Below are 24,238 nucleotides of genomic sequence, written 5' to 3' on the forward strand. Positions count from 1 at the left end.
CAGAGGAACATCAAAGGGGGGAAACTCTGAAGCCATTTCTACAACTGTAGCGACAAGAGACTTTCAGGTCAATCAAAACCTGCACGAATTAATAAAGGAGAATGTTGTACATGATAACAATTACAAAGGATATTTATACGGCACTATAAAAATCAAGCAAGATAACCTCAATCCTTGAAAGTCCAATCTAAGATGTGGGTTCTCCAAAGAGTGAAACCTTACAATACACAGGGCATAACGTGATCCAGCTACTGTCACACACACACACACACACACACACTGAAAAGATGGAGACTTTCTATTTAGTAACAAAAGTAAAAGAAAAGATTACACAGAAAGGTAAGAAAGCTGGGCATCCTAAATGGATGTCAGTTAGACTTATTTCAAGACAACCTCTATATGAATGACCAGAGGTAAGTCGCAGAGTGCTGTTTTCAGTAAAACAGGGGATACTATCTTTGAAACATTCACATGTTGCAAATGCAACGTACATCACAGTCTTGAACATGAAAAAGAAAAATCCTAATTATCCCTTTTCAGTTTGCCGATTTGTTTCTGTTCACACATCCAGTGAGTCAGGAAACTGACTGAGTATATGTGTGTTGTGAAAGTATATTATGAGCAAGGGTGGGAACGCAGACATGTGTGCAAGTGCGTACACACATGTAAATTGCACACATTTCAATAGTTTTATGTGTTCTGCATGTGTAAAAAAGACACTGCGTTTACCAGTGCACCTGATAGAACACATTATTATCTTTTAGAATGCATGTCATGTGCATGCCTGCACACAAAGTGATTCTGAAACTGATTTATTTTTACCAGTGTCTTGCCAGTAAAATAGTGTGCCAGGATGTTGTCACCGATCAGCATAATGTCACAAATTGTATCTGTTTCAAATATTCACCTTTGGTTCCACCCTCAATCTACCCTGTTCCCCCCCCCCCCCCCCCAACCCCCCCAATTCACCATTGAGCTGCCCCCTCCTCTCCTACCTTTTAAAGCCATCACATTCAAACGTGAAAATTAATACTTTAACAAAATCTCTACTATCAGCACTAAGTTTGACGGGACATCAAACAAAAATCTTACTCCTCCTATGCCTTTCACAAAAAGAAAAAGAAAAAAAAAAAAAGAGCAATAAGTGTTGACACACAAATGAGTACACTTGTACATGAGCACAGCAGCATGTGTCAGACGTGTGTATGATACACTTGTACAAGTACACAGCAGCGTGTGTCAGAGGTGTGTATGATACACTCCTACACGTACACAGCAGCATGTGTCAGAGGTGTGTATGATACACTTACACATGAACACAGCAGCATGTGTCAGAGGTGTGTATGATACACTTGTACAATTACACAGCAGCATGTGTCAGAGGTGTGTATGATACACTCCTACACTAACACAGCAGCATGTGTCAGAGGTGTGTACGATACACTCCTACACTAACACAGCAGCATGTGTCAGAGGTGTGTATGATACACTCCTACAAGTACACAGCAGCGTGTGTCAGAGGTGTGTATGATACACTCCTACACGTACACAGCAGCATGTGTCAGAGGTGTGTATGATACACTCCTACACGTATACAGCAGCATGTGTCAGAGGTGTGTACGATACACTTCTACATGTACGCAGCAGCATGTGTCAGAGGTGTGTACGATACACTTCTACACATACACAGCAGCATGTGTCAGAGGTGTGTACGATACACTCCTACACTAACACAGCAGCATGTGTCAGAGGTGTGTACGATACACTCCTACACGCACACAGCAGCATGTGTCAGAAGTGTGTACGATACACAACCCTACACTAACACAGCAGCATGTGTCAGAGGTGTGTACGATACACTCCTACACGCACACAGCAGCACGTGTCAGAAGTGTGTACAATACACGGGGTAATGATGTAAGTGACCGGGAGAAGGGGCAAAGCAAAGAGACAGGAGCGGGAGAGACAGCACACTTTTCATAACACTTTTGTTTTCATCGCCTGACCACCCCGTTCCTTATTAACACACCAACCAGGGGGCGCGGCGAGTGAGGAGAGACTCACACTGTGCACAGCGGGGAACTTTTAGTCACAAATAAAATAGATGAATAAATAAATTAATTTAAAATAAAACCAAGCAAGCGAAGACAGAGAACTGGGAGAAGACTGAAGGAGGAGGGGTCAGGACAAGATAATAATAATAATAATAGAAATAATTATAAGAAGAAGAAGAACAACAACAACAATAAATAAGAAGAACAACAACAAATAACAATAACAACAACAATTACTACTACTAATAATAATAATAATAATGTAGTAACAACAATAACAACAGAAACAATAATGATAATTTTAGAATATTAATAATAATAATAACCATAATAATAATAATAATAATGATGATGATGAATAATGATGATGATGATAATAATAGTAATAATGTAATAACAACAACAACAACAGAAACAATAATGATAATTTTAGAATAATAATAATAATAAGAATAATAATAACAATAACCATAACAATACTAATGATACTACTACTACTACTACTAATATTAAAGGAAAATAAACAAGCAAGGGGGAAATAACTAAAACGGCACATGCTGCACGGACTGCACAGAAGACAGCTTCACGGCCATGAGCACGGCCCAGAAACAGAGACTGGAACAAAGGGGAGGAAATGCATGGGGTGGACAGCTGCAATAATAAAATGTGGGATCAACAACAACAACAACAACAACAACAAAATGTAGCACTGACATCAACAACAAGTTGGTTTTTTTTTTATGCAGAATCAACCAAAATGTAGGACCAACCAAAATACAGAATCAACAAAATATATCAACCAAAATGATAATGGGATTAACATTAAACAACAAAAACATAGGATCAACAACAACAACAACAAAATATAGCAACAACAAAAAAATATAGGATCAAGAAAAAAAAAAAGTCAACAAAAATGTAGCATCAAATCAACAAACAAAAAATTCAGCAAAAAGGTAGGATAAACAAAAATCTGGATCAATGAAAATCAGGATCAAGAAAAAAAAAAGTAGGATCAAGAAAAGATAACCAAAACAGTTGAGAAAACCAACAAAATCAGACTTCAAATTTCATGCTGCATACAAAAATGTCAGTGCACAATACAAGAGTACATATCCTCAAGTTTTCCATCCAGCTCTTTTAAAGTAGAAACAGCTTTTTTTTTCCTTCTTTTTTCTTTTCTTTTTTTTTTTCCTAATCTTCCAACTTGACTCGTATGATCACTCAGAAAAAAGGATTCATCTGTCCTCGTAATTTAGTTTGCATGTGTTTCGCCATCAGGAAATACAATGATTCTTCTCTTCTGATTAACTGACAAGATAGGCTTATGTCATGAAGAGGAAATTGAGAGACAATAGTAATTCAGAGATCATTTTAGTTTGAAAAACAAAACAAAACAAAAAAAAAACAAAAAAAAAGTTTTCTACTGCTTCTTCTTGTGTACTTTCATAGCAATATTACATTTATTTTATAATTTCCTTTTGAAAGATGTCTCATCCTCTCAACTTGGCGTGAACACAGGTTTTTAGGCGTGCTTTCTCTAAACTGTGATGCGTGTAAACTGGTTCCTTGGTGTACCCTATTAATACAAGTTTATATTTCCTTCCAAGAAAATGAAGATCCTGGATCAGTATTGGATGCTATGTCTCCTGGTGCATTTGGTTCACTTGTACCTGAAAATCGATTTTAAGTAGTGTGATTTTAGATACAGTCTATCATTTCAGCATTGTCGTGCATGTGATCGGTTTTACATACTGGGATTGGTTTTTAAGAACTGTGACATGGTTTCCAGTATTGTGATATCTGTGCTAAGTATCGTGGTATGAAATGTGTATTATTGAGGTATTGTGATGTATGACAATATCCATGATGAATGTTGTGTTGCGGAGAATGTGTGTGTCTGAACATAGTGTTTGGTTGGATGTCCATACAGGGTTACAAGGTAAGTGTTCATTTCAGTATTGAAATGTGCGTTTTATTTGTCAGTGATTTTGTTGTACAACAAAACTCAGCATGTTTTGGAAAGAAAGGTGCAGTATAAATTATTATTATTATTATTATTATCATTATTATTACTATTATTATCATCATTATCATCATCATCATCTTATATTATTATTATTATTATTACTATTATTATTTTCATTATTATTATTATTATTTTCACTATCATTTTTACTATATATATTTTTGTAGTTATTATCATTATCATCATTTTTATCATAATCACATTTTTTTTTTTTGTAGTTATCATCATTATCTTTTGTGTGTGTGTCTGTGTGTGTAGTTAACATCATCATCATTATTATTATCGTTATTATCTTCTTTCCAGGAGTGCACTGTCATCACTGTACTGAGTCATTCAGTCCACAGGAAAACGAAAAAAAAAAAAAAAAAAAAGAGGGGTAAGGGGATAGAAAGGAAGAACAAAAACCGGAACAGAAAACAAAAATCTGATGCAGCACAAGGCAAGGAGTGGGAGGCGGCAGAGAAACACCCCAGCTGTTATCATCGCTGTTATCGTCATGACTGAAACGATAGAATTACCGTCATTCTTCTCCTTTGTTTTTCAAACAACTACGGCAACACTGCAATCATTTACACATCCTCAAATAAAAAAAAAATTAAAAAAAGAAGAAGGAAAAAAAAAAAAAAAATCTTCTACTTTGATGCAGCAAGCCAAACTCTCAATGCAGTCAGGTCATTCTGGAAGGTGGGGAGGGCAGGGGTCGGGGTCAAGGCAAGGTCAGGCTGGGGTCAGATCAAGGTCAAGACAGGTTCAAGGTCACTGAGCAGGCTGAAAAAAGAGAAGAAAAAAAAAAGAGAGATCGAGAGAGAGGGGGTGTCTACCGTAGCCGTAGTAGCCGTAGGGATCCTGAGGGGGTGGGGGGACCGGGGGAGGAGGGATGGGGGGGGCCCTTTCAGGAGCCATGTGCTGATCCCGCCTCAAGGACGCTGTGGAGAGAAGCAGACACGGTGAGGCAGAGAAAAAAAAAACCCAACAAACCTGGCCTGTGTCCACACACACACACACACACACAAATACCGGCCGGTCCTCACCACTTTATGAACACAGGGAGGTCAACACACAATCATACACACTCTACACTACACAAAGATAATGTGGTAACAGGTCTGCACAAAGTTACTCCTTTGATTAAAGAAACGCAGAAGAAGCACGTTAAAAAAAAGATTGAATATTCAATGTAAAAACACAAGTGAGGATCTTTGTCAATACAAGTTTGCTATTCACACAGAGAGGTTTACACGAAGTTTATGATAAAAAAAAAATATATAAAAAAAAATAAAAATTAAGTACACATTGTTTCTTCAGCGTATCAGAAAATGAAATAACATTCTATGTGATTTAACAGAAAAACAGAGAATGTTTCTTATATCAAAGGTACACCAGACATTATAATTCATGGCCATTTTCAAACCATGCTAACAACCTCACACACAGAGACACAGACACAGAAATATGAAAGTGGATTTCATTTTACGTAATTTCGCCAGAGGACAGCACTCTCGTTGCCATGGGTTCTTTTTCAGTGCGCCAAGTGCGTGCTGCACACGGGACCTCGGTTTATCGTCTCATCCGAAAGACTAGACGCTCAGTTTGATTTTCCAGTCAAACTTAGGAGAAAGGGCGAGAGCGGGATTCGAACCCACACCCTCACGGACTCTCTGTATTGGCAGCTGAGCGTCTTAACCATTCTGCCACCTTCCTCCTCAGAGAATGTTTTGTTATCTCAAAGGTACACCAGGCATTATAATTCATGGTCATTTTCAAACCATGTTAACAATCTCACACACACAGACACAGAAAAAACACACACACACATCCTTTCTTTCCCCTTTTTTCTTTATCTTTACTTTTTTTTCTGAGAGTAAGATGTAAAAAAAAACCAACAAAAAACCCACAAAAAACGTAAAAAAAAGGCTGTATAAGCTTACTCTTTTACATTCAATAAAGAACATTTTGACTTGGCTTGACATACAACATCCACATATGTAAAATATAAAACACTGTTGATGTCTTTTCGTACTGACATGTTTCAAAATATTTACAACACACCTTTGGGAAAAAAAAAGAACAAAGAAAAAAATAAGAGGTGTCAATAAGACATGAACATTTACAGGATATACTCATAAACATGGGTCTAATTATATGTGCCAAAAATTGTTATTTTTAAGAATCTGATTTACAACAAAAAAGAACGAAAAAAAAGAAAGAAAAAAAAAAAAAAAAAGAAAGAAGCCTCAAACACCAAGGCAAACAAAATCAATACTTACTGAAAAAACAGAAATACACAAATGCTCAAAGGCACGCGCATACACACTCACAAACAAAAAATATACAATTAACACGATACGTGCATGTACACGTGTATTCAGACTGCCAGAACTCGCACACACACACACATGCGCGCTCTTTCACACACTGAGACATACATACTATCTCTCTCTCTCTCTCTCTCAAACATATACAAGCACACACACACAAACACGCGCTTTCATACACTGAGACATACATTCTCTCTCCCTCTCTATCTCAAACATACACAAGCACACACACACACACACACACACACACAAAGATGCCATCTATGCATTTTCCTCCAAGTTACTTCCTTCATTGCTGGCCAATGTTTAAGATCCAACTGACTAAACTTTAAATGAAACCAAATAATATATTTTTTTTTTTTAATTAAAAAAAAGAAAAGAAAATGAAAACAAAGCCAACAAAGATAACTGTCTCAACATCACGGAAAGAAGACAGAGAAAGAAAGACAGACAGACAGACAGACAGAAAGAAAGAAAGAAAAATGAATAACAAAAAGGGAAGCGTACCGACAGGAACACTCACATGAACATTAACCACGCATCTCTCACACATTCCACCTATACTCCAACACACACACATCACATTTACAGCATCAGCGAAAACATCAGTCAGCTCTCCTGTTACTGTGTAAACTGGTTAGTATGGACAGAAAATGTGAGCAGCGTTATGATTCCAGAAGAAAGGAAAAGAAACCAAGCAAAAAAAAAAAACCCCCAAAAAACCCAAAAAAAACCAGATCGTTCTGAAAAAAAAAGAAAAAAAAGAAACTTCAGAAATCAGGAAACTTATAAGTAGTTGGTAAAGGGTTAAAGGCAGAGAAATGACTGGAGCAGGTGGTGGCGTATGAAGGGTTAAATTGCGTACCGGTGATACCCCCGTCCAGGGCAGAGGTCTGGTAGCCATCAACATTGTAAGAGTCATCTGGAACTGTGGGAGACAGGCAAGAGTTAGGCACAATGCACCCCACACAGCCACACGGCTTCACACCGCCGTCGTCATGGCAATCACATCACCCCACACACTGTCCATCGCACCACGCCCACAACACAACAGGGGGTGCTGATGGTTCAAACTCAGCAACGCATCATGAGCGTGATGCATACTTTGGAAGATATTAAAAAAAATTTTTTTTTTTAAATGAAGGATGAAAAAGGAAACAAACACAGCTGGATAAAATGAGAGAAAAAAAAAACAAAACATGGATAAAATGAGAGAAAAACAAACACAAAACATGGATAAAATGAGAGAAAAAAACAAAACAAACAACAAAACAAACCAAAAAACAACCACAACAGTGACACTGGATCCAAAATTCAACGAAATGTATTGAAATGTTTTCTTTGGCAACCAACCCCCTAGGCCCTACTTCCCAGCACCATCACCATGTTGTAAACACGATAAAGATGTCATACACACACCACTAACTGAAGAAAAAACATGTGACTTATATTCACAAAAACTCAAGCTTCTTTTTCCATTTTCAAAATGAGTGTTATTCTACGAATCTTTCCCCCAATGAATTATTCACACTCATAATGGTAAAGCTGACGGCAAAGGTCATTAAAGGGCTGTAACTCTTTCCCTCTCAAACACGGCCCCAAAGAAATGTGATCCAGGTTTTCTTCGTGACACATCAACTTCTGCAAGCCTTCAGGGCAATGGGTTTTTTTTTATTTTTTTTTTTTTTTTTTTTTTTTTACACAGCTCACGTTTTACAGGCAATTACTTTTCTATCCCACCAGCACTTCGGACTTCAGCCGATCGAAAAAATGCAATCAGACTTACTTTAGTTTCTACAAAAAGTGGTTTAAAAAAAAGAAAAAAAAAAGAAATGAGATCAATAGAAAAACTAACGCATATACTGCCCTATCTTTAAAAAGAAAAAAAAGAAAAGATATTTTCAAAATAATATTACAAAATATTTAAAAAACATGAGTGCAGATGTGTATTCATACACATATGTATTTACACACACACACACACACACACACACACACCATGAAATAGAGAATACATGAATGATCACGTCCAAAAAAGCAAACATGTTCAATGAATACAAATCTCTGAATAAAGCTCATTACCAAAGACTTCATAATGATCAATAAAATGAAGACAAGACAGATATTCTCAATGCTGTATATGATTGTTTCAATTAACCATGAAAAAGAAAAGACAAGAGAAAGAGACTGAGAGAAGGAATGAACAAATAAGATCTTCTGAAATATGTACCAACTGATGATACTAACATATTACACACTTTATCCATCTGAATTCATGAAACACTCACCAACTGATGATACTAATATCATACATACTATATCTATCTGAATTCATGAAACGCACACCGACTGATGATACTAATATCCTACACACTTTATCTATCTGAGTTCATGAAACACAAGCCAACTGATGATACTAATATTCTACACAATTTATCTAAGTTCATGAAACACATACCAGCTGATGATACTAATATGATACACACCTTATCTATCTGAGTTCATGAAACACATATCAACCGACAACGCTAATGTAACACACTTTATCAATCTGATTTCATGAAACATACACCAACTGATGATAACAATGTAATACACACTTCATCTGATTTCATGAAACACACTTCCTTTTTTTTTCTTCTCCTCTTCAATGAGTCTACTCATTTTCATGAATGAGAGTTTAGAGCACAGAGCATGCTGTTAGACGTCCATGGCAGACAAGTGAAAAACAGATGGGAACAAACGATGGGATGGCTAATACTACTGGAAAGAATGCTGATGACCTTTCCTTTTCAAGACTCAAGATTCTATTTCCTTACACTCCTTTTCAGGGGCATGGAGGATTACAAACAAAAAAAACCAGAACAAACATGGAAAACAACTAATAACTCTACAACACTCATTTGGTGAATACCACACACAATTCTCAAAATGCATACACATGTTAAAAGCATACCAAAACCAAAGTACTGAATCACTTTGGAATAAGTTCTAACCATGAAAGACAGACTTAACGTTTTTTGTTTTTTTTCCCCCCTTCACACAGGTGCCCTGGCAATGCAGACCATTCATCCCTTCCCCCCACGCCTCCCCACTCTCCCTGCCCATTATCCTTTCTCCCACCCCTCCCCTCTTTTGTTAACACTACTGTGAAGCTAAATCACACACATGACCAAGAACAATCTTCACAATCTTGCTGATGGAAGTGAAGACAATGATGCCAATGCTGTTTTTTTCATGAAAAAGAAAAGCTGATAGAATGTGACAAAACTCCACATTCCCCCACCTGTAATTTATCTTTTATCAACTTCACAGATTGCATCTGACTCTTCTGTGAAGAATATGAAAAACAGTCACCATAATCAGTGATAAACAAACTGACTTCCTTTTTTCTTAAATGAAATAATATTTCAAACAGTCACAAAGTTTGCTTTCAAAAGAACACTTTCACTTCAGCAGATTCTGACTAAAGCAGTGTTGAATAACACTGTGAGTAATAAGTCAGACAGTGTCAAAGAACTCTGCGTGTATAATGTTTTTGATCGTTCACCTCATCCTGTCAACCAGCTTATGACGCAACAAGACATCAGCCCAACAAGTCCTCTGCTCACTACAGTTACCGCCCCTTGCTGAGAAGAAAATATCAAACTTCAGACAATTCCATATCTTTTTCTTCCTCTTTTTCTTAATGTTGAAATAGAACAATGTAATATGAGCAAGTTTTCTTCTTTTTTTATATGAGTGCAAAATCTTCTTGAGAAATCCAAAGCCTTTTTCTACACCTTGCAGGGCAAACCATTCGTTTCCATTAACTTTGTCCTGTCCTGCACTGCAAATGGTTTTCATGGTTTTTTCCAAGACTTCCACAACTCTGCAGGAACACTGCAGGCAGGTCAAGTGCCTTGCATGCCTGTTCTTAATTCCAGGGAGCGGCCTACAACCACAGACAGCAGCTCCAGCAATAGTCAGAGAGAGAATGCTACACGATAAGAACAAAACATGGGCCAGAGAATGCTACACGATGAGAGAACAAAACATGGGCCAGAGAATGCTACATGATGAGAACAAAACATGGGCCAGAGAATGCTACACAATGAGAACAAAACATGGGCCAGAGAATGCTACATGATGAGAGAACAAAACATGGGCCAGAGAATGCTACATGATGAGAGAACAAAACATGGGCCAGAGAATGCTACATGATGAGAGAACAAAACATGGGCCAGAGAATGCTACATGATGAGAGAACAAAACATGGGCCAGAGAATGCTACACAATGAGAACAAAACATGGGCCAGAGAATGCTACACAATGAGAACAAAACATGGGCCAGAGAATGCTACACGATGAGAGAACAAAACATGGGCCAGAGAATGCTACACGATGAGAGAACAAAACATGGGCCAGAGAATGCTACACGATGAGAGAACAAAACATGGGCCAGAGAATGCTACACGATGAGAGAACAAAACATGGGCCAGAGAATGCTACACAGTGGTTATGACAGTGATGAACTGGTCAGACACGATCAATGCCATGACATATCCATGTTAGTGGTCACTACCTCTGATGAACTGGTCAGACACGATCAATGCCATGACATATCCATGTTAGTGGTCACTACCTCTGATGAAGTGGTCAGACACGATCAATGCCATGACATCCATGTTAGTGGTCACTAACTCTGATGAACTGGTCAGACACGATCAATGCCATGACATCCATGTTAGTGGTCACTAACTCTGATGAACTGGTCAGACACGATCAATGCCATGACATATCCATGTTAGTGGTCACTACCTCTGATGAAGTGGTCAGACACGATCAATGCCATGACATCCATGTTAGTGGTCACTACCTCTGATGAACTGGTCAGACACGATCAATGCCATGACATCCATGTTAGTGGTCACTAACTCTATCAACTGAAAGACAACCTCAGCTCACTGACACCGACTGAACCTACAAACTGAAAGAGAGAAAAATGACGATTAATAATGTGAAAGTCCAATGCAAAGACATTCATATTAGTACTACACACACACACACACAAACACATCAAGTAAAAATGATCGTCGCTGGATTACATACTGCACTGCAAATGACATCCACATTTGTATACGAAAGAACAGAGTCAGCTGTATGACAGAGTAGTTCATGATATGCACACAGCCAAAGAATTAATGAAGCTGACATTTTGGTCAACATTGTTACATCAGCTTCTGTGTGCCTGAAAACATTCAGAATTTAACTGATGTTATGTACAGCTACCATGTGCTGGAGAATTAACATCAACCTTTCTTTGCTGCTGTTGTTGCAAATGATGCATCATGTCAAAGAACAAATCACCTAGGATCAATCAGTCCACAGGTAAAATATTTACAACAACTGAATCCATGGACACACAACACATTTCCAATGGATCTGTCCATAGACACAACCATGTCCAGTCTCTCAAAAAAACAAAAAAAAAAGGGGGGGGGGGGGGGGAAGAGTCTTGACTCTGCTGTCTGTTTGTTGAATGAGCAGGTGATTTTTTTTGTTTCTTTCTTTCTTTTTCTTTTCGCTGACCCCATTATCTGCATCATTTTGCAGTGGCATTGCTTCCAAGCGGGTGACGATGTTTGTTGTTACTGAGCTGTCAGCATGCCGTCAGCACAAAGCAAGGATCCAAAATGTCACACACACACAAACACACACACACACACAGTGAACAAGATACCTGTACACACACGGCACACAAAGATGACAACCCCAACCTCACAGGGTGCTGGGCCCACACACACAAACACCCAGTCTGTTCCATGCACTGGCATCAGCATCTACCACTCAACACACACACACACACACCAAGGAGGTCAGGTCACAAACCAGGTCATCAGCAAAAGTTACAGCAGGGGTCAAGGTCAACAACCAGGTGAACCGATTCACCCCCGCCCCCACAGCCTCCCCCACCACAAGAAGACAGAGAGTGGGAGAAACAGCAAGGCAGTGGGAGCTTGGTATGGGCACGGGGAAGGGCAGGAGATGGGGGCGGCGATACCTCATCACACTTCCCTCTTCCCCATGACGAAGCGTGGGTGGTGGCGGTGGTGGTGTGGATGGTACGGGTGGGTGAGGGAGGGAGAAGAGGAGAGTGTTGGACGAGGCAGTGGGGAGGAGGAGGAGGAGGGAGGCGTGGGGGTGGGGAAGGAACGAACACGATGCCAGCATGCGGGGAGGGGGTCTGTCTGGAGCTACCTCTAGCTAAGACGGATCTACCGGCATGGCTATCGATCACAAGGCTGTAGGGCGAGGCCACGAAAGAGGGCGAGGCGTGCTCCCTCTGCTGCTGGGGGATGTGGACCATGGTGGCGCACAGGGGCGGGGAGCTCAGCGCCGGAGGGGCGTGTGAGGGGGGAGGGGGGGCGTGGTGCAGCCGGTCCTGAAAGGCCCGGGGCTCTATGCCGGCTGGGCGGTCCACACAACACACACACACACACACACACGCACGCCCCGCGTCAACACACTCCACGTTGACAGAACACACCCTGCTCTCGACACACTCCATGTTGACACAACACACCCTGCGTTGACACACTCCACGTTGACAGAACACACCCTGCGTCGACACACTCCACATTGACACTACACACCCCATGTTGACACACTCCACATTGACACTACACACCCCATGTTGACACACTCCACGCTGACACAACACACCCCATTTCGACACACTCCATGTTGCCACGACACACTCTACGTTAACACACACTGTGTTGAAACAATGCACATCATCACGTTGACAGCACACACACCCCATGTCATACAACACATCCCCTGTCAACACACAAACCCTGCAACAACACACCAGATGCTGACACAACCTCCCCCCCCCCACACCCCCCCCTGACACAACAGACCCATCATCAACAAAACACACTGTCAAAACCCGCATGCCCCCACACCTTCCCCATTCCCCTATCACCACACTCCAAGTCAACACAACACACCTGATGTCAACACACCCCATGTTGACACAGCACACTGCATCAACCCCTTGCCACTTTCCCCTCCAGTCATTTCCCCAACAACACTCTCAGACATAATGAACATGATCATGACAGTAACGACAACGTCAGCGATCACAAGAGTTACAGTCATTGGGATGGGACACGTCAGTAGCAAACAGCCGATATGTGCACGGCATCACAAAAGTAATGGTAAATTATGGCAATGACAACTTAAGTGAACACTGACAATCATGATGACAATGACGACAGTGACAATAATGACGACAGCGACAATCATGATGACAATGACGACAGTGACAATCATGACGGTAACGGTGATGCTGCTGGCTGTCTGTCCCTTTCCCTCACGTAGATCATCCCTGTCACTAAGACTGCTCAATCATCAGATTTCCGAACGTTTGTTCTGTTTGAAACTTGTGCCCATGTTGAGACTGGCAAAGTTCTGCACTGAAGAAGGAAAACATTGCCAGCAGGATGCGAAAAGAGCAAAAAATCCTTCTGGTATCAAAATATCCTGTGTTGCAAAGTCCGGTGCTTAGCCTTGCGTTCTTGTTCAGCAGTCACTGAACACATGTACAGAGATGCCAACCCCTGTCAAAGTGTTTGTAGGAACAATCAGGGCACTGGGTAGGAACATTCTGAATTTGGTAGGAACACTTGGACTCCCAAGCCACATCAGCAAACATACATTTTATCGACAAGGCATACAAACACTTAGGCCTACGTGCAACATGGTGTAACTGCTACGATTAAGCTGATTGGTCCACTCAATGCTGTTTCAATGTAAACAAGCACGCCATTAGCTGAGCATCATCACAGGAGACCAAGGTTAGCAGTGACTGCCCTGGCCTCGTGATCAATAGGTCTAGAGTGTCTGGGTAATGTTGCGACAGGAAAGCATGTGACCATGCTATGAAGTTGAAAATGAACTCATCGGAACAATTTTAACGTTGGCCTAACATCGGAACAAACTGCGATCGAGCGTAACAAGGTACGGCAAAATCATAACGGTTGGCATCTCTGTATGTATCTGGACAATGCAGCTGCTCTTTGTTCTTGTGACCTTGACAGGAGAAGGGTCTCCAGACATCTGCTGCTTTTTAAAAAAAATTTTTTTATCAGGGTCCGTTCTGATGTTGATGGTGTGTGTCATGAGAGTGACAGACAGAATGTAAACCGTGTCTTCACACAATGAAATGATGATGCACATCTGTCATCGAGCCTTCAACCAGATGTCAACCATGTCTCTTCCAATGGCACTGTCAATGACACGATGATGCATGTCTGTCATGAGCGACTGACAGAATGCAAAGCATGTCATTCAAAATGAAAATCAATGACATAATGATGTATGTCTGTCATTGGCGATCAACAGAATGTGGATCATATCTTTTTCAATGGTAAAAACAATCAATGACATGACAACGTATATCTGTCATTGGAGACAATGCATGTTTGTCATCAGCGATCGACAGAATGCGGATCATGTCTTCCGAAATGATACGCAGTCAGTGACATGATTGTTTGTGTCAAGAGAGCGATCAACAGAAGAAAACCATGTTTTTTTTCCAAAGGTAAAAACAGTCAATGACATGACAACATATATCTGTCATTGGTGATCAACAGAATATGAACCCTGTTTTTCAAATGACACAGTCAATGACATGACAATGTATGTCATGACAGCGATCAACAGAATATAACCATGTCTTTCCAATGGTAAAAACAGTCAATGACATGACAACGTATGTCATGACAGCGATCAACAGAATATAACCATGTCTTTCCAATGGTAAAAACAGTCAATGACATGACAATGTATGTATGTCATGAGAGCGATCAACAGAACATAACCATGTCTTTACCAAACGGCACAGACAATGACATGATGATTGTGTCATGAGAGCGATCAACAGAACATTATCATGTCTTACCCAAACGGTACAGTCAATGACACATGATGATGCATGTCTGTCATAAGCAACCGACAGAATGTGAACCATGTCATTCAAAACGACACTCAATCAATGACATAACGATGTAAGTCTGTCATGAACGATCAACAGAATGAGAACAATGTCTTTCCAGACGACACTCAGTCAATGACATGACGATGTGTGTCTTGAGAGCCATCAACAAAATGTGAACCATGTCTTTCCAGACAACACTCAGTCAATGACATGACGATGTGTGTCTTGAGAGCCATCAACAAAATGAGAACCATGTCTTTCCAAACGACACTCAGTCAATGACATGACGATGTGTGTCTTGAGAGCCATCAACAAAATGTGAACCATGTCTTTCCAGACAACACTCAGTCAATGACATGACGATGTGTGTCTTGAGAGCCATCAACAAAATGTGAACCATGTCTTTCCAGACAACACTCAGTCAATGACATGACGATGTGTGTCTTGAGAGCCATCAACAAAATGAGAACCATGTCTTTCCAAACGACACTCAGTCAATGACAAGACACAATGATGACACATGTCCAACAGAACAAAGACTCCCTCTGTCGCAAGGAAAGAACCACAATTACACACCAAGCACACCCCCACCACAAAGCCAAGGACAACTCGTTGTCAGTGGAGGCACACAAACTATGTCACATATCGTCCGTGTTAAAACCACAATACAGACACTATGCACCGTTGACCGACACAATAATCACCAGCTGAAAGCAGATACACTGGGTGAAACAGCCCACCACTACCGACCGAGTCATACAGCACCAATACGCTACAGTACGAGTCAGATCCATGCTTCACTGTACCTATGAGTACACCAAAACACCATCACCTTACCACCACACACAGTGGGAAGGAAGTCAATACTGGCACACCGTATACAGCACTCAGTCAACACAAGACATCGAGCGGCAGACACAACAATCAGCACACAGACAACGATCATCACACACGGACTATGATCATGATCAGCACAGACTATTCAGCACAGGGACAATGACCATGATCAGCACGAAAGAAACTAAGCACACAGACAGTATTCAGTGCACAGGAGATGATCGACGCAGCACGACACAACACAAGAAGCCGACACCGACATCTGCTTCACCATACTGCTCTGAACTGTCTTGTATTTTGTTCCCCATTTACACCCTTCTCTGCTCAGAAAATCAGACCTGTAAAGTGTTCCCTGTTTACACCGTTCTCTGCTCAGAAAATCAGACCTGTAAAGTGTTCCCCGTTTACACCATTCTATGCTTAGAAAATCAGACCTGTAAAGTGTTCCCCGTTTACACCGTTCTCTGCTCAGAAAATCAGACCTGTAAAGTGTTCCCTGTTTACACCGTTCTCTGCTTAGAAAATCAGACCTGTAAAGTGTTCCCCGTCTACACCGTTCTCTGCTCAGAAAATCAGACCTGTAAAGTGTTCCCCGTTTACATCGTTCTCTGCTCAGAGAGTCAGTCCTGTAAAGTGTTCCCCGTTTACACCGTTCTCTGCTCAGAGAGTCAGTCCTGTAAAGTGTTCCCCGTTTACACCGTTCTCTGCTCAGAGAGTCAGTCCTGTAGCTTGAGAGTGCCCATGAAAACCATCCCCTGTGCAGTACATACTGTGTGGCCTGGTAACACAGTTTTCTGCGACATAACTCTACTACCATGTCCACTGTTACCTGTTCATGGAGATATATCAATCTTAATGTTCCAAAAGCAGGCACAGGTCTTGCTACAGAACAGAGGACTGTATTTCCCCAATGACTCAAATACTTCAGTTAAAAAAGGACTGTATTTCCCCATTGACTCAAATACTTCAGTTCGAAAAGAACTGAATTTTCCCATTGACTCAAATACTTCAGTTCTAAATGGACTGTATTACCCCATTAACTCAAATACTTCAGTTCAAAAAGTACTGTATTTCCCCATTAACTCAAATACTTTAGTTCAAAAAGGACAGTATTTCTCTGTTCAAATACTTCAGTTCAAAAAGGACTGTATTTCACCATTAAATCAAATACTTTAGTTCAAAAAGGACAGTATTTCTCTGTTCAAATACTTCAGTTCAAAAAGGACTGTATTTCCCCATTAAATCAAATACTTTAGTTCAAAAAGGACTGTATTTCCCCATTAACTCAAATACTTCAGTTCAAAAAGTACTGTATTTCACCATTAAATCAAATACTTTAGTTCAAAAAGGACAGTATTTCTCTGTTCAAATACTTCAGTTCAAAAAGGACTGTATTTCCCCATTAACTCAAATACTTTAGTTCGAAAAGGACAGTATTTCTCCGTTCAAATACTTCAGTTCAAAAAGGACTGTATTTCCCCATTAACTCAAATACTTTAGTTCGAAAAGGACAGTATTTCTCTGTTCAAATACTTCAGTTCAAAAAGGACTGTATTTCCCCATTAACTCAAATACTTTAGTTCGAAAAGGACAGTATTTCTCCGTTCAAATACTTCAGTTCAAAAAGGACCGGTTCAAATACTTTAAAAAAGAAAACATTATGCTGCAGCCGAACAGCGTCATTTCCAGGACGAAAGGTTTCGTTCAACCCTCTGTCCGTCAGTCAGAAGTGACCAGGTGAAGGGATTTTTGTCTCTCTCTCTCTCTACACACGTACCCCCCCTTTTCAACCAGCTCTGGGTGCCAGAACCCCCTCCACAAGCCAAGAGCAGCATGGTGACAGCCTCTAGCCACCCCACCACTCCCCTCTCGCCTTCCTGACAAGACAGGTGAGGTGAGGTGTGAGTGAGCGTGCGTGTCCCCGGACACCTACCTGAGATGTGCAGCTGGTCCATGTCCGGGGGCGGGGGAAAGAAGTCGCTGTGGCTGTCCCTCTTCACCGTCACCGCCTCACGCACTCCACCCACTGCCTGGATCAGCTGTTGAACCAGGGACAGCCAGGGTGGTGAGTCAGGGAGGAAGAACCAGGTGGTGTGGTGGTGGTGGTGGTGTGGTGTGATGGTGGTGGTGGTGTGGTGGTGATGTGGTGGTGGTGGTGGTGTGATGGTGCTGGTGGTGGTGGTGGTGGTGTGATGGTGGTGTGGTGTGGTGTGGGTGTGGTGTGGTGTGGTGGACTGATCTGATAGTGTGGTAATTTGATGGTGTGGTGGTGGTGCAGCAGAGGTGTGGTGTGGTGGTGTGGTTTGATGGTGTGACAGTGGTGTGGTGTGGTGGTGTGGCGGTGGTGCAGAGGTGTGGTGGTGTGGTTTGATGGTGTGGTGGTGGTGTAGAGGTGCGGTGTGGTGGTGTGGTTTGATGGTGTGGTGGTGGTGTAGAGGTGTGGTGTGGTGGTGTGATGGTGTGGTGTGGTGGTGGTGTAGAGATGCGGTGTGGTTTGATGGTGTGGTAGTGGTGTAGAGGTGTGGTGTGGTGGTGTGGTTTGATGGTGTGGTATAGGTGTAGAGGTGTGGTGTGGTGGTGTGATGGTGTGGTGTGGTGGTGGTGTAGAGGTGTGGTGTGATTTGATGGTGTGGTGGTGGTGTAGAGGTGTGGTGTGGTTTGATGGTGTGGTGGTGGTGTAGAGGTGCGGTGTGGTGGTGTGGTTTGATGGTGTGGTGGTGGTGTAGAGGTGTGGTGTGGTTTGATGGTGTGGTGGTGGTGTAGAGGTGTGGTGGTGGTGTGGTTTGATGGTGTGGTGGTGGTGTAGAGGTGCGGTGTGGTGGTGTGGTTTGATGGTGTGGTGGTGGTGTAGAGGTGTGGTGTGGTGGTGTGGTTTGATGGTGTGGTGGTGGTATAGAGGTATGGTGTGGTGGTGTCGTTTGATGGTGTGGTGGTGTGGTTTGATGGTGTGGTGGTGGTGTAGAGGTGTGGTGTGGTGGTGTGGTTTGATGGTGTGGTGGTGGTATGGAGGTGTGGTGGTGGTGTAGAGGTATGGTGTGGTGGTGTGGTTTGATGGTGTGGTGGTGTGGTTTGATGGTGTGGTGGTGGTGTAGAGGTGTGGTGGTGGTATGGAGGTGTGGTGGTGGTGTAGAGGTGTGGTGGTGGTGTAGAGGTGTGGTGTGGTGGTGTGGTTTGATGGTGTGGTGGTGGTATGGAGGTGTGGTGGTGGTGTAGAGGTGTGGTTTGATGGTGTGGTGGTGGTGTAGAGGTGTGGTGTAGAGGTGTGGTGTGGTGGTGTGGTGGTGGTGTGGAGGTGTGGTGGTGGTATAGAGGTGTGGTGTAGAGGTGTGGTGTAGAGGTGTGGTGTGGTTTGATGGTGTGGTGGTGGTATGGAGGTGTGGTGTAGAGGTGTGGTGTGGTTTGATGGTGTGGTGGTGGTGTAGAGGTGTGGTGGTGGTGTAGAGGTGTGGTGTAGAGGTGTGGTGTGGTTTGATGGTGTGGTGGTGGTATAGAGGTGTGGTGGTGGTGTAGAGGTGTGGTGTGGTAGCTATGCTGGCAGCATGTTTCTCTCACCTCCTGGTTGGCTTTCCTCCAGTTGTTGGCGGCGGCGCCGTTCTGGGGCGTGGTGGACAGTGCCTTGGCGTTCTGCACCATGGGCGTGATTGCTGCCAACACACCGCCTTGTATCATCGTCTGTTAGTCACCATGGCAACACACCGCTTTCCATCACTGTCTGTTAGTCACCATGGCAACACACCGCCTTACATCACTGTCTGTTAGTCACCATGGCAACACACCGCCTTACATCACTGTCTGTTAGTCACCATGGCAACACACCGCCTTACATCACTGTCTGTTAGTCACCATGGCAACACACCGCCTTACATCACTGCCTGTTAGTCACCATGGCAACACACCACCTTACATCACCATCTGTTAAGTCACCATGGCAACACACCGCCTTACATCACTGTCTGTCAGAGTCTATCTGTACACCGCTTCTATCACCATCAGCTATTGTCACCATAACAACAAAACATTGTTCATCACTATCACTGTCACCATGTCAACGCACTGTCTTACATCGATTACCCATTAATGTCTGTCACCATGGCAACCCACTGTCTTACATCACTGTCTATGACTGTCTCTCCCCATGGCAAATCACCACCTTACATGCATAACTGTTACTATCTGTCACCATGGCAACCCACTGTCTTACATTGCTGTCCATTAGTGTCTCTGTCGCCAAGGCAACACACCATGTTACGCCACAATCCAATTTCAGATTCAGTCGTCAAAATGACACCGTGTATTGCACACATCGCTGACACTGCTTCTCTCTTGTGACATACAAACTGATTATAATATAAAACACACATGAAGATGTGCCTGCTAATACAAAAACATGCACATCTCCTTGCGCACACTCACAAACAGACACACTCCCCCCCCCCCCCCAACACACACACCTCCCCCCTCCCCACCCCCACACACACAAACACCACACGCAAACACATACACATACAAACTAAATACAATATAAAACACACATGAAGATGTGCCCACTCATACAGAAACATGCACATCTTCTTGGGCACACTCACAAACACCACACACACACACACACACACACACACATACACACTCACACACACACACACACACACACACACTCACACACACACAAATGAACAAACACACACACACACATCTGATTCTGACATACACACACAAACACCACACACACACACACTCACACACACACACACACACAGCCAAACGCAGTACTCCCACAACTCATGCTGCACACACACAAAAAATTCCAACAAAACAACACTCAAATCCAAGACACAAAGAAAGCTGGACCCACTGGACTTGAGGTTCTGGGAAGCCTCGTTGACGCGGTCGACGAACAGAGGATCCTCGCTGTTCTGCGCCTCCATCTCCGCCACCTGGAGGACACGGTTAGCTCGCCGGGCGATGTTGGAGGCGTTGGCCACAATCAGGGGAGAGTCCACTGTGCGAATGCCGTCCTCAATTCGGTTGGTGTCATGGAGAATACCCTCCTCTGAAAAAAAAAGAATATATGTACACACACACATATATATATATATATATATAAATGAATAAAGAAAGAAAGAAAGAACAGTACATTGCCCATTGCCATACAAGGAAAGCAGCAATATACCTGAAAGAGACTTTCACAAGTTCAAGGCCTATTCTTTTAGCAGGTTTCTCTCAAACTCTTACAAAACAATCGTGACTGAAGTTTCAAACTCTGAGAAATGTGACTGTCACTCTTGTTTCTTTACACGCAAGCAAGTGTGTGTGTTCTTCAGTTTATCATCTTGGAAGCATCTTGCATGATAAAGTGTTCTTGTAGCTTGTATTGTGTATCTTGCATGATAAAGTGTTCTTGTAGCTTGTATTGTGTATCTTGCATGATAAAGTGTTCTTGTAGCTTGTATTGTGTATCTTGCATGATAAAGCGTTCTTGTAGCTTGTATTGTGTATCTTCATGATAAAGTGTTCTTGTAGCTTGTATTGTGTATCTTGCATGATAAAGCGTTCTTGTAGCTTGTATTGTGTATCTTGCATGATAAAGTGTTCTTGTAGCTTGTATTGTTTATCTTGCATGATAAAGTGTTCTTGTAGCTTGTATTGTGTATCTTGCATGATAAAATGTTCTTGTAGCTTGTATTGTGTATCTTGCATGATAAAGTGTTCTTGTAGCTTGTATTGTGAATCTTGCATGATAAAGCGTTCTTGTAGCTTGTATTGTGTATCTTGCATGATAAAGCGTTCTTGCAGCTTGTATTGTGTATCTTGCATGATAAAGCGTTCTTGTAGCTTGTATTGTGTATCTTGCATGATAAAGCATTCTTGTAGCTTGTATTGTGTATCTTGCATGATAAAGTGTTCTTGTAGCTTGTATTGTGTATCTTGTAAAGTGTTCTTGTAGCTTGTATTGTGTATCTTGCATGATAAAGTGTTCTTGTAGCTTGTATTGTTTATCTTGCATGATAAAGTGTTCTTGTAGCTTGTATTGTGTATCTTGCATGATAAAATGTTCTTGTAGCTTGTATTGTGTATCTTGCATGATAAAGTGTTCTTGTAGCTTGTATTGTGTATCTTGCATGATAAAGTGTTCTTGTAGCTTGTATTGTGTATCTTGCATGATAAAGTGTTCTTGTAGCTTGTATTGTGTATCTTGCATGATAAAGTGTTCTTGTAGCTTGTATTGTGTATCTTGTAAAGTGTTCTTGTAGCTTGTATTGTGTATCTTGCATGATAAAGTGTTCTTGTAGCTTGTATTGTGTATCTTGCATGATAAAGTGTTCTTGTGGCTTGTATTGTGTATCTTGCATGATAAAGTGTTCTTGTAGCTTGTATTGTGTATCTTGCATGATAAAGTGTTCTTGTAGCTTGTATTGTGTATCTTGCACGATAAAGTGTTCTTGTAGCTTGTATTGTGTATCTTGCATGATAAAGTGTTCTTGTAGCTTGTTTTGTGAATCTTGCATGATAAAGTGTTCTTGCGCCTTGCACCGTGCGCCTTCCATGGTACCTTCAGCGCGGATGAGAGCAGTGGTGTCGACAGCCTCGTCCACCAGACCCCTCAGCCGCTCCATGTTGTCGGTCCACTGTTTCTTCAGCAGCTCAAAGTGCTCCAGGGCCGCCTGGTTGTTGGGGTTCGTGAACAGCACGCGGGCCGCGTTCACTATCTGCGGCGTCAGGTCCTTCACCTGTCACACGACATGACACAGGTCTTTCACCTGCCACAACATGACACAGGTCTTTCACCTGCCACAACATGACACAGGTCTTTCACCTGCCACAATATGACACAGGTCTTTCACCTGCCACAACATGACACAGGTCTTTCACCTGCCACAATATGACACAGGTCTTTCACCTGCCACAACATGACACAGGTCTTTCACCTGCCACATGACACAGGTCTTTCACCTGCCACATGACACAGGTCTTTCACCTGTCACAACATGACACAGGTCTTTCACCTGCCACAACATGACACAGGTCTTTCACCTGCCACATGACACAGGTCTTTCACCTGCCACAACATGACACAGGTCTTTCACCTGCCACAACATGACACAGGTCTTTCACCTGCCACAATATGACACAGGTCTTTCACCTGCCACAACATGACACAGGTCTTTCACCTGCCACAACATGACACAGGTCTTTCACCTGCCACATGACACAGGTCTTTCACCTGCCACATGACACAGGTCTTTCACCTGCCACACGACATGATACTACACAGGTCTTTCACCTGCCAAAACACAGCACAGGTCTTTCACCTGTCACAGCATGACACAGGTCTTTCACCTGCCACAACATGACACAACACAGGTCTTTCACCTGTCACAACACAACACAGGTCTTTCACCTGTCACAACATGACACAGGTCTTTCACCTGTCACAACACAGCACAGGTCTTTCACCTGCCACAACATGACACAACACAGGTCTTTCACCTGCCACAACATGACACAACACAGGTCTTTCACCTGCCACACGACATGATACTTCACAGGTTTTTCACCTGCCACAACATGACTCAACACAGGTCTTTCACCTGCCACAACATGACTCAACACAGGTCTTTCACCTGCCACAACATGACTCAACACAGGTCTTTCACCTGCCACAACATGACACAGGTCTTTCACCTGCCACAACATGGCACAACACAGGTCTTTCACCTGCCACAACATGGCACAGGTCTTTCACCTGCCACAACATGACACAACATAGGTCTTTCACCTGCCACAACATGACACAACATAGGTCTTTCACCTGCCACAACATGACACAACACAGGTCTTTCACCTGCCACAATATGACACAACACAGGTCTTTCACCTGCCACAACATGACACAGGTCTTTCACCTGCCACAACACAACAGAGATCTTCCACTTGCCACAACATGACACAACACACATTTTTCACAGGGGGAGAGCAGCCTGAATTTCACACAGAGAAACCAAAGAGAACAATC

The 24,238-nt window shown here is 42.3% G+C and overlaps 1 protein-coding gene across 11 annotated transcripts in view; it reads right to left on the bottom strand.

The window, feature by feature from the left end:
- Positions 1–24,238, bottom strand: part of LOC143286727 (vinculin-like) — a 95,446-nt gene that overhangs the window by 36,815 nt on the left and 34,393 nt on the right. For 3 of the 11 annotated variants that reach the window (XM_076594439.1, XM_076594435.1, XM_076594436.1), the window contains exons 14-20: positions 22,775–22,952; positions 21,077–21,274; positions 19,777–19,868; positions 18,158–18,263; positions 12,642–12,851; positions 7,267–7,329; positions 4,905–5,009 (exon numbers count right to left, since the gene is read on the bottom strand). In XM_076594439.1, coding sequence (XP_076450554.1) covers positions 4,905–5,009; positions 7,267–7,329; positions 12,642–12,851; positions 18,158–18,263; positions 19,777–19,868; positions 21,077–21,274; positions 22,775–22,952 — 952 coding nt within the window. The remainder of the gene's footprint in view (positions 1–4,904; positions 5,010–7,266; positions 7,330–12,641; positions 12,852–18,157; positions 18,264–19,776; positions 19,869–21,076; positions 21,275–22,774; positions 22,953–24,238) is intronic. The other 8 variants (XM_076594437.1, XM_076594438.1, XM_076594442.1 and 5 more) reach the window with 8 other exon arrangements.

Source organism: Babylonia areolata, chromosome 10 (assembly GCF_041734735.1).
Source record: "Babylonia areolata isolate BAREFJ2019XMU chromosome 10, ASM4173473v1, whole genome shotgun sequence".
NCBI classification, from domain to species: domain Eukaryota; kingdom Metazoa; phylum Mollusca; class Gastropoda; order Neogastropoda; family Buccinidae; genus Babylonia; species Babylonia areolata.